General features: G+C 43.5%; 1 protein-coding gene across 1 annotated transcript in view; it reads left to right on the top strand.

The window, feature by feature from the left end:
* LOC115205878 (serine/threonine-protein kinase SIK2) overlaps positions 1-4726 on the top strand; it is a 69690-nt gene extending 64964 nt beyond the window's left edge. Inside the window, exons 13-15 of the mRNA XM_029772280.1 lie at positions 3058-3168; positions 3399-3493; positions 3585-4726. Coding sequence (XP_029628140.1) covers positions 3058-3168; positions 3399-3493; positions 3585-4155 — 777 coding nt within the window. The 3' untranslated portion in view covers positions 4156-4726. The remainder of the gene's footprint in view (positions 1-3057; positions 3169-3398; positions 3494-3584) is intronic.
* The last annotated feature ends 7847 nt before the right edge of the window (positions 4727-12573 follow it).

The following is a 12573-nucleotide window of genomic DNA, read 5'->3' as shown; positions in this document are numbered from 1 at the left end:
TTCACTTTAAAAGGTACACCTGTTGTATTCGGCGCATGTGACATATTTGATTAAAGATATAGGACAAAACATCACGACAGGAGAGACACCACAACACTACGTGAAGAGACCTAAGACAGCATGGCAGCAACACAACACAGCATGGTATCAACACAAAACATGGTACAAACATTATTACTTGATACCATGTCTTGTTTTGACCCCACCCAGCAGCACCTCTCCTGACCTCACCAGTGATTAGTTAGCCAGCCAGCCCGTGAATCACAGACGAGGCTGGTTATATAATGTTCCGTCCGGACGAAGAGGTAGCCAATTGTCCTCTTGTTGACAGTCAGTCAACCCCTGGTGCTGCACATAGTGAATGCAGCCATTGTTGTTGAAGTAATATGAGAGAGGGAGAGTGACTGAACTGATTCACCGTTGGCTGCTGCTTGTAAACAGGCAACAACGAGTCAATTCAATGGCCCCTACAGAGAGAGCATGATCAATCTGTGAATCAGCGCATCCATTTCCCTTGCCCTAGAACAGTGGTTGCTGCGTGTAAACGCAAGGCCTGTGTGGTTGGTTGGTTGACCAGAGCTCTGGGCCAAAATAGTGCACTCTACAGGGATTGGGAATAGGGTCCCATTTGGGACAAAGCCCTGGTGGTCTAAGGGCTGATTGGCAGCATGTCTGTCTACAAGGTCCCTATAGTTGCTTACCACACAATCACTATACACAGTCAGCAACAATACAACAACACATTGGCCCTGTATACAAGAATGGCAATAACTTTACTCAGTGGAGCTGTGTGTGTGCGCCTCCGCTTCAGGGTTTCCTTACCGGGAAGATTTTAATTTACCGGCCATCAAAGATTTACCGGACCCATATGCATAACCCATTAACAGTGCTCAGAATGACAGTAATCACATTTAGATTATGGTAATTCTTAACATAACATGCAACTGCTGTAATGCAGTAGCCAATAATGTCATTTTAAACATTTGTCTAAATGCAATTTGTGGGATCACACCATTCTAAACAGCACACCTGATGTGAGCGGTTCCATATGTGACTATAACCAGGTTTACATCCAACCTTTGTGTAAAGTACATGTAGGATAAAAGCATGCAGATAGTGCTGTTAGCTTGAGCGCACGTGCCAATACCAGAGTGGGCATATTCGCTATATAATGACTTTTTTTGTTGTTGAGAAAACCATCAGGAAAGTTGAAAATGCGATGGAAACGTATTTTTTTTATTTGATACATGGGAATTTAACCGCAAAAGGTATTTTTATGTGCACTATGTCATCACGTAAAGCGTTTTATTTGCAACAAGTCAATTTGATGGAAACATTGAAAAAATGCGCATATTTTAGAATATTCGCATGAATCTGGCGCAATTTGGATGAAACGTGCTAGTGATAAATCTCTAGAAACTTATAAGGGGAATCTAAAGATGCAACAACTAGGATGGGTTACTAATATGACTAGGATTGTGCTTTTGGACAACGAAAGAAAGTTTCAATGACAGTCTTTATAAAAAAATTCTATGGTCAGAATTTGCCTATGCTACTTTGAAGCAAGGTAAGACATGCCTCAAAATGCAAACTGCCTCCAGCTCACATTGCAAAGTGATGGGTGATGCACTGATAGCCTGCCTACGCACTTGAATGGAAGGCGTGCTTCAATTACCAGTTGAGAAATAAAAATAGTAGCTCTTAGACTGCTGTGCCACTCGGGAGGCCAAGGCACTGCATTGCAGTGTTGCGGCGTCACTAAAAGCCTGGTGTTTTGGCCCGTCGTTGGCCAGGGTTAGCGGAGAGTTTGGCCGGGGGGGGGGCTCTACTTGGCTCATCGCTCTCTAGCGACTCCTTGTGGCGGGCCGGGCGCCTGCGGGCTGACTTCGGTTGTCAGTTGAATGGTGTTTCCTCTGACACATTGGTGGGCTGGCTTCCGGGTTAAATAAGCGGTTGTTAAGCAGCGCGGATTGGTGGGTCATGTTTCGGAGGACGCATGACTCAACCTTCGCCTCTCCGAGCCCGTTGGGGAGTTGCAGCGATGAGACAAGATCATAATCACAAAATTGGGAAGAAAAAGGGGTAAAAATGAAACAAAATGTAGCTCTTTTTAATTGTGATCAAAACTGTTTTTAATATGCGATTGCATTTAGAATTGTTGCAAAATGACTGGACTTATAAAAGCACATTTCACTCCAGCAGCAACAAGCTGAGGAGCTACAGCGCTGCCTGACAAGGGATATTTAGCTGTGCTCATGTGATAAATAAGATACATGACAACTAACAATACACATGCCCAAATTTAATTCCACAGAATTAGGCAAATTAACCTAAGCATGACTGTCAAATGTATTTCCATAAATTAATAAAAAGCATTATTTTTCGATGGGATTTTTTTTTCTTCTCCCGGTCAATTTGGCCTCGGACAATTTTACTTATCTAATCAAATCAAATTTATTTATATAGCCCTTCGTACATCAGCTGAAATCTCAAAGTGCTGTACAGAAACCCAGCCTAAAACCCCAAACAGCAAGCAATGCATGTGAAAGAAGCACGGTGGCTGGGAAAAACTCCCTAGGAAAAACTCCTGAGAAAGGCCAAAAACCTAGGAAGAAACCTAGAGAGGAACCAGGCTATGAGGGGTGGCCAGTCCTCTTCTGGCTGTGCCGGGTGGATATTATAGCAGAACATGGTCAAGATGTTAAAATGTTCGTAAATGACCAGCATGGTCAAATAATAATAATCATAGTAATTGTCGAGGGTGCAACAAGCACGTCCGGTGAACAGGTCAGGGTTCCGTAGCCGCAGGCAGAACAGTTGAAACTGGAGCAGCAGCATGGCCAGGTGGACTGGGGACAGCAAGGAGTCATCATGCCAGGTAGTCCTAGGGCTCAGGTCCTCCGAGAGAAAGAAAGAAAGAGAGAATATCTGCTTTTCGTATTTTTTTGTTAACGGAAACCCTGCTCTGCATTTGTGTGTGCGTAGGCGGTCTAACCCAGTGTGATTGTGAGTGTAACCTCTGAACTCGTGTGTGTGTGTGTGTGTGTGTGTGTTCAGGGGGAGGCATCTAAGCACGAGGATAACTTAGCTTTATACCATGGTGGCGCCCAACCTCTACTGTCCCGAAGACAGAGCCTGGAGACACAATATCTCGCACACAGACTACAGGTACCAAAACGCCACTCAAATCTATCTTGTATTTATCAAAATATTTATTAAAAGGAGTAATCAATTACAATAAGACAATGGCTAATAATTTGTATGCATTACTGTACGATTTTATATCAATTTCATATCTGTCAATGTTTATGGATGGCACATTTGAGACTGGTCACCCTCATTGCAACCACAGATGCAATTATTGAATCCCTCATATTTCCCCACTCTGTCCCTTACAGAAAGCTAGTGTTATGGGTAATGTGAGTCCTGCTAGCTGCCAGCTCTTCTGTAAGGAGAATCCTCGGAGTCTAGAGCAACAGCTGCAGGAGCATAGGTACATTATTAGACTATTCATACTTATCAAACAGATCCCACTTCCATCTTATTTTCCTGGTTGTCGCTGTAACCTATATCACTATCTTCAGGTTGCACCAGAAGAGGATGTACCTCCAGAAGCAGACCCACCTCCAAGCCTATTTCAACCAGATGCAGATAGTGGAAGGTTCCTATCCAGGGGACCCAGGGGCCCCTCCACAGCAGCAGGGGGCCATGGCTGGGGCCCACCAGCAGCAGGGCAGCTCCCAGGCCTCCCCTCCCTACACCCAGGCCCTCAGCCCCTTCATTGAGCCCAGTGCCAACCTGGTCTACGACCACTACCTGGCCCAGCACTACCCCCACCCTCACTCCCACCTCAGCCCAGTATTAATGCCCCCTGCCCTGGCCGGCCAGCTGCAGAACCAGCACCCCGAGGCCCTGGGATACAGCTACCAGCTGTGTGACCAGCTGGGCCAATTCCACTCCCCGCAAGAGGCACTTTATCCAGAGCAATACGAGTTCCACCTGGACCCCGGGCAGCCGCACCGGCCTGGCCCAGGAGAGGCCCCTGTTGCCGGTTACGAGAGGCTGGCGTTACCCACCGAGCTCCAGGACTCCTTTCTGGACAGCGAGATGATGGAGACTGTAGACTCGCAGCATGGCTTCCTACTGGTTAACTGAAGCCGGGAGAACTGTGGGGAGAAAGCAGTATTAACGACAGTTGAAAACCTACACAGCATTATGTCGTAGATGTTATGGAGTGGAGTTGGGGTTCAAGGTACAGGGGAAGTGTGTGTTTTTTTTGTATCAATGAATACTATTTTTTTTAGTTGTGGTGAACCAACCTCAACCTTTCTACCAAAATCCTCCCCATCTCCCTTCTTCCCACTTCTCTGTTCCCATCAGCCCTATGCAAGGATCCAGGCCTGGTGGCTGCCTGGGTGATGGGGGCGTGCCAGCATGGATGGCTGGCTGGGTATGTGTGGATGGATGTTGCCATGATGGGGGGTGTCACGTGTGAAGTGATATCGCTCCACAGGAACACAACTGCCTCAAAGCTGACTGCAGCTGCAGCAGCCTTGTCGAGAACAAGTGCTGGACGATGCAAGAAAACTTAGCACAGTTTGGTTGTTTTTGGAAGACGTGCACAACGGAACTTGGCTTACCGAAAGCACAAACCAAACGACAAAGATACTATTTTGTATTGAAATAGGACAAGAACTCTCAAAAACACTTTGGGTGTTTTGTAGTAAAAATAATAATAAAAAACCAACAAGAGACAAAGTAATGAATTAATGCGCACTTGATAAGTGCAGTGTTAGTCAATATTTTATCATCGCAATATTGAAGCAACAGGCTTTTTCCTCACCAGAAAGTCGTACTTTAATGTGATGTTTTTGGGGAGAATTCCAGTATGATGACTCACAGCCAACATATCCACAGTGACCGCTCATCACTGCGTAGACCGTGATGATATAGTCAGGAGATAATCCCCCCACTAATCCCATCGCAGCAGATAAGGGAAGAAGAGGGGGGAAAAAAAATATATAAATCGGCTACATATTTCCAACAAACTACACAAATCAGTTTGAGGCCCTTTGCTTCACTAGGAGCTAAAAGGAATACAGTGCCTTGCGAAAGTATTCATCCCCCTTGGCATTTTTTCCTATTTTGTTGCATTACAACCTGTAATTTAAATTGATTTTTATTTGGTTTTCATGTAATGGATATACACAAAATAGTCCAAATTGGTGAAGTGAAAATTACTTATTTCAAAAAATAAAAATTTAAATCTGAAGTGGTGCGTGCATATGTATTCACCCCTTTTGCAATGAAGCCCCTAAATAAGATCTGGTGCAACCAATTACCTTCAGAAGTTACATAATTAGTTAAATAAAGTCCATCTGTGTCACATGATCTCAGTATATATACACACCTGTTCTGAAAGGCCCCAGAGTCTGCAACACCACTAAGCAAGGGGCATCACCAAGCAAGCAGCACCATGAAGACCAAGGAGCTCTCCAAACAGGTCAGGGACAAAGTTGTGGAGAAGTACCGATCAGGGTTAGGTTATATGTCTTTAATCAGAAACTTAATATCCCACGGAGCACCATTAAATCCGTTATTAAAAAATTTAAAGAATATGGCACCACAACAAACCTGCCAAGAGAGGGCTGCCCACAAACTCACAGACCAGGCAAGGAGGGCATTAATCAGAGAGGCAACAAAGAGACCAAAGATAACCCTTAAGGAGCTGCGAAGCTCCACAGCGGGGATTGGCGTATCTGTCCATAGAACCACTTTAAGCCATACACTCCAGAGCTGGGCTTTACGAAAGAGTGGCCAGAAAAGCAATTGCTTAAAGAAAATAATAAGCAAACACATTTGGTGTTCGCCAAAAGGCATGTGGGAGACTCCCAAAAATTATGGAAGAAGGTACTCTGGTCAGATGAGACTAATATTGAGCTTTTTTGGCCATCAAGGAAAATGCTATGTCTGGCGCAAACCCAACACCTCTCGTCACCCCGAGAGCATCATCCCCACAGTAAAGCATGGTGGTGGCAGCATCATGCTGTGGGGATGTTTTTCCATCGGCAGGGACTAGGAAACTGGTCAGAATTGAAGGAATGATGGATGGTGCTAAATACAGGGAAAATGTTGAGGGGAAACCTGTTTTGTTTCAGCCTTCGAGATTTGAGACTGGGACAGAGGTTCACCTTCCAGCAGGACAATGACCCTAAGCATACTGCTAAAGCAACACTTGAGTGGTTTAAGGGGAAACATTTATGTCTTGGAATGGACTAGTCAAAGCCCAGACCTCAGTCCAATTGAGAATCTGTGGTAAAATATTTCTGTACACCAGCGGAACCCATCCAACTTGAAGGAGCTAGAGCAGTTTTGCCTTGAAGAATGGGCAAAAATCCCAGTGGCTAGATGTGCCAAGCTTATAGAGACATACCCCAAGAGACTTGTAGCTGTAATTGCTGCAAAAGGTGGCTCTACAAAGTATTGACTTTGGGGGGGTGAATAGTTATGCACGCTCAAGTTTTGTTTTGTCTTTCTTGCTTGTTTCACAAAAACATATTTTGCATCTTCAAAGTGGTAAGCATGTTGTGTAAATCAAATGATACAACCCCCCAAAAAATCTATTTTAATTCCAGGTTGTAAGGCAACTAAATAGGAAAAATGCCAAGGAGGGTGAATACTTTTGCAAGCCACTGTAAGTCAAGTCCAATCAAATCAGTTTGCTGCACTAGTGTTGTTAGGTGAGTTCTCCAGATTGTGACCTTATACCTCCTGTTGTGGGTCTAACAGTGTTGATATATAAAATACCTTATGATACCTACTGGGTTTCTGGAGGAATGTTTCTCTAACCTAAAGGTTGCTGTAAAAAATAAGGGGGAAAAAAGACGTTAGTAACCCGACACTGGATTAATTTTGACAAGTTTCACCATGGCTCTCTTGCAACAAACTTAGAATGAACACTTAACTTTTGAATCTACTTGAAGCATATAGATCTCTGACAAAGACATAACTCTACTTTTCATTAAATAGGATGAAAAACCGAAGTGTTCGAGGTCAGAGACAAAGTCTGCATCTCAAATGGCACCCTATTCCCTCCATAGTACAATACTTTTGAACTGAGCCCTATTGGTTCTGGTCAAAGTAGTGCACTATATAGGTAATAGGGTGCCATTTGGGACGTAGCCATAGACTAGACTGCAGGATTGTCTGTGGAAGTTGAATTACTGGAGCACTTTTACGAGGCGATAAAGGAAATGTAGCTAGAGTGAGATGTGGTGACGGTGGTAGTCAGAATGGTGTTTAGCCGAGTCTGCTGCTTCCCCGGGAGACTAAAACAAAAGCGAGGGACCCATTCGCTCTCTTTTATCTCAATAAATGGACACAAAACATTTGGTTCTGTCAAAGAAAGACCAGCAAGAATAACACTATTGGTTGTTCATTGTGCTTTGTACAAATTAGGGGTTTAGAGACTCTTTAGTGCTCTCAAGATGCAACAAATATTGTGTTGAGCGTGAATAGTGTTCAGTGTGCCTTTTTAACTTTTTTTGTTTTGAATTAAGATAAGAATATTTTAGCTTTTAATTCCGTTCTGTTTTTATTTTGGGGTATCCTTTCCGGAAATAAGTAGTCCCAGGTTTTACAAAGGTACAAAACCAAAGTCCCCTCAGAAGTTTCCCTGTACGACCCCACCATGTGGAGTTAGGAGCTTCTTGGTTTTAGCTTCTTGACAGTGCTTTTTTGGTCAATCAGTATATGCCATTTAAAAAGTATTATAGCAATAGTTGAAAATAATGAAGATTAGTAGTGGATTTGTTTCAGTATCATAATTGCACCTCCTGCTGACAAACACCTGTCGTTAGAAAATCCAATTTTATATTTACCTTCATTGATGTTGACCACACATAAGCTAACATGCTGTTGAGATTAAAAAGGTTTATCGAACAACTTGTGTGAGTATCTTGATCTACTTTTTTTTTTTCTCCAAATAATCTGACTACATACTCGTGTTGAATCCAATGATGAATATATTTATGTCCATGGTTGAATTATAGACACTGTCATTCCCCAAAACACAGCTCACTATTTGAGATTCCATTACAACAGCCCAAATAGGGACATCAACGGATCCTCAATTGTACCAGTATAACACGTAGCCCTGTATAATAAACAGTTGAGTCACACAGTACATGAGCCTGAAATCATTTCAGGGACTATATCCAAGGTCTCACAAAGGCCATCCATTATCAGTTATTATCAGCACTTTATTACCTAAACTCCGTTCAACATCCAAATTGATTGGTAATGTGGCATGTGTTTTGTAAAAACTCTCAAATGGATGGGTATGTGCCATCATTACTGTGTTGATAAATATGTTCAGGGTTCTTATTAACACCATTGACACAGTCCTAGTTATGTGAGTAATCAAGGGCATAGTTGGACCAGAGTTAATGGTCTAAACTTTATTACATTTACATTTTAGTCATTTAGCAGACGCTCTTATCCAGAGCGACTTACAGTAGTGAATGCATACATTTCATTTAATTTCATGCATTTTTTATTTTTTTTGTACTTAATACCTGTTACCTAACCACCTTGTTTAGCCAATAGCCATCAGTCCATAATAACTGGTGCGTGGCGCCTCTAGATGTGGTTCAGAACAGAGGTGTTTGTGGTTGATATGTAAATTAATGATTGGCCAGTGTCCCTGTATCTCTTCAATGATTGTCTGGTGTCCCTGTATCTTTTCATTGATTGGCCGGTGTCCCTGTATCTCTTTCCCATCATCTTTAACAGCAGCTGAGTGAGGTGGTAGTCTCTGTCGACTAGCTGCTCGATGATATGGATTGAAATGTCTGCCCTCACAAGCACAGCACATTTGTCATCTAGATGTGGAGTAAATCGGGGCCTGTATTCATAAAGCTGCTGATCTAGAATCATGTCCCCCGTCCATATATTCACATGATCTAAAAGGCCAAACTGATCCTGGATCAGCACTCCTACTCAGACACTATGAATATGGCCCAGAAATGGGTGTGAATAGATAGAGCATCTCAGACAGTGAAATGTTCCACTTTTCCAAAGGCCTCTACTTGACTATAGCCTATATCCCTCTTGGTTCTCTTGTCTGGAATTCAATCAGGATCCCCTACAGGAGTTGTACTCATAACTGAACCAGTTCCCATTCCCATTGGTGTCGGTCTCGGTTGCTAACCGGATTGTTGTCAACACAAACATGGCCCACAAACAAGCGTCATTGCTTCGGAGGTTATTTGATTAGTTTCAACCATTGCTCCCATTTCTCGGCAGATGCCCTTGCTATAAGTTATCTGGGTATGGATCAGCAAATGATGCTCCCCGGTAGCTGAACTGAGTGAACCCAGAGATGCCATGTCTTCCCATTAGTGCACTCAACTCTACTGTATCCTATTCATACCAGTGCATTAGTGAGTCCGCCGAACTATGACTCTGAGGACCTCCCCATAAGTGGATGATGAGATCACTTGGTCTTCAACCTAGCGGTCTCCTTATTCCCAGTACAGATTGCGCTAATGTCCCAGTCAAAGCTTAGTCCTTGTCCATAAAACTTGAGCAGGAATACAGTTAATCAAATCAGGCCTGTAATCCCATTCAGACAAGTTACAGCTTCAGGTAACTGCCAAAATAAAGGAAACACCAACATAAAGTGTCTTAATAGGGCGTTGGGCCGGGCCAGCACAGCTTCAATACACATCGGCATAGATTCTACAAGTGTTTGGAACTCTATTGGAGGGATGCAACAAAAATGTTCCATGTTGAGGTTGGTGGAAAACACGGTCTCGGGCACCGCTCCAGGATCTCCCATAAGTGTTCAGTTGGGTTGATCTGGTGACTGAGACAGCCATGGCATATGGTTTACACAGTTTGTGTTCGTCAAACCATTCAGTGACCACTCGTGCCCTGTGGATGGGGGCATCATTATCCTATGAGGGCATAGCCATGGTAGCCAAAATAATGGCCCGCCCAGCATTTTTATACATGATCCTATGCATGATGGGATGTTAATTGCCTAATTAACTTAGGAACCACACCTGTGTGGAAGCACCTGCTTTCAATATACATACAAAATTATGTGGACACCCCTTCAAGTTAGTGGATCAGCTTTTTCAGCCACACCCATTGCAGACAAATGTATAAAATTGAGCAGACAGCCATGCAATCTCCATAGACAAACATTTGCAGTAGAATGGCCTTACTGAGGAGCTCAGTGACTTTCAATGTGGCACTGCCATAGGATGCCACCTTTCCCACAAGTCAGTTCGTCAAATTTCTGCCCTGATAGAGCTGTCCCGGGTCAACTGTAAGGGTTGTTATTGTGAAGTGAAATGTCTAGGAGCAACAACGGCTCAACCGCGAACTGGTAGCCTACCCAGAAAGGGACTGCTGAGTGCTGAAGTGCATAGCGAGTAAAAATCGTCTGTCTGTTGCAACACTCACTACAGAGTTCCAAACTGCCTCTGGAAGAACTGTTCGTCGGTAGCTTCATGAAATGGGTTTCCATGGCCGAGCATCCGCACACAAGCCTAAGATCACCCTGTGCAATGTCAAGCGTCGGCTGGAGTGGTGTAAAGCTTGCCGTCATTGGACTCTGGAGCAGTGGAAACAAGGTTCTCTGGAGTGTTGAATCACGCTTCAACATCTAGTAGTCGGATTGACGAATCTGGGTTTGGCTGATGCCAGGAGAACGCTACCTGCCTGAATGCACAGTGCCAACTGTAAAGTTTGGTGGAAGAGGAATAATGGCCTGGGGCTGTTTTTCATGGTTTGGACTAGGCCCCTTAGTGCTACAGCATACAATGACATTCTAAACAAATCTGTGCTTCCTACTTTGTAGCAACAGTTTGGGGAAGGCCCTTTCCTGTTTCAGCATGACAATGCTCCTGTGCACAAAGCGAGGTCCACACAAATGGTTTGGAAGAACTTGACTGGCCTGCACAGAGCCCTGACCTCAACCCCATTGAACACCTTTGGGATGAATTAGAACGCCGACAGCGAGCCAGGCCTAATCGCCTAACATCAGTGCACAACCTCACTGATGCTCTTGTGGCTGAATGGAAGCAAGTCCCCGCAGCAAGTGGAAAGCCTTCCTAGAAAAGTGTCTTTCCACTTGTTTATACGGTCTAAAAATGTGGGAACAATCAGAATGGCAAGAACACAAGACACATGTTAGCACCAGATATAAACAGGGATTTTCAATATTATTTCTTCCAAATCGGAATTCTACCCTCTGTTCATGCTGGTAAAACTCAAATCAATGGTTGCCATGGCAACAGGTGAATGACAACAGCATACTTCTGCTCTCCAGCTGAGGTCAGAGTACTCATCAGTTTAACCCTCTGGGGTCAGTTGAAGCGACACTGAACAAAGGCAACTAGTCCTGGATCATATTCATTAGGCACCAAACAAAAGAAAAGACTGAAACGGAAAGACGACCTGGACATTTTAGTTTTCCGTTGCAAAACATACCATTTTCTGTCACATGCCATAATGAACACAACCCTGATGGAGGATGGATAGGGCTGAGAAGGTACCTGTCTAGCCTGACATCCCTTTATCCTGACCTACTACTGATATGTGTGTTATAGTGACAGACGTGACCATGCAAGGTTGTTATTTCTAGGTCATGTGCAGGCCGGGATTAGGGTCTCTAAACGTCTGGTGGCCAGATAAATTAGAACACTAAGACAGACGGAGACCTACACTGACTGCTGCCCATCAGTTACGCAAGATCCTTCTTACATGGAAGAGGTCTGTGTCTTCTTTACTTGGAATGAGAGCATATGCTTGGCCATGACTTATGTAATAAAACTGTACATGATAAGAAACCACACATCGTGCCCTTAATTTGATACAGTTGTAGGATGAAATATTACGCCGTAAATGTTGTATGGTTTATTCACACAGAATTAACTATAAGATATTGAATTTGTCCATCAGTGCCCTCACAGAAACAGAGGCAAGACATTTCTACTTGTGATGGTCGAGATAGACAGATTAACCTACTCAAAATAGTGTGTGAGAGAGAGAAATGACATATTGAGGGAAGTTGACTTTAGGAAAATGGAAAAAAAGCTTGTTTCCCTGCGTCTTTTATGTTTTGTCTTTTGTCACTGTGAGAAACCAACCGGAGGGCATCTCTTCCCCCACTGAGCTGAAGTACCTTTGCTGAATCCTGTCACGAATTACTTTATCTAGTTTCAGAAGAGCCAGCTGCATTGTTTTAATTCCAAAGTTTGCAGCAGTTCTGTTTGATGGCTTCAAATATTAGTATCCAAGAGATAATGGAATCCATAACTCCTCAATTCAGTAGCTCCTATATGAATTATGGCTAATAATATTAAATCAAACATACTTTTAAAAAGGTTCTGTTTAACTTTAGGCTACAGTCACTGTAAATCCTGACAAATCTGTTTGGCAATCCAATGCAGAGGATTATTCCATCAACCTCTAAACAACGTCCAGCTGTGACATCGTCGCTCCAGGCTCCCTATCATGCAATTAAACCACCAACACTGTACTAGTGCAGTACTGTTATGC

Source organism: Salmo trutta, chromosome 13, assembly GCF_901001165.1.
Source record: "Salmo trutta chromosome 13, fSalTru1.1, whole genome shotgun sequence".
Classification (NCBI taxonomy): Eukaryota; Metazoa; Chordata; class Actinopteri; order Salmoniformes; family Salmonidae; genus Salmo; species Salmo trutta.
The sequence above is the reverse complement of the archived record's forward strand: the minus strand, read 5'-3'. Positions and strand labels throughout refer to the sequence as shown.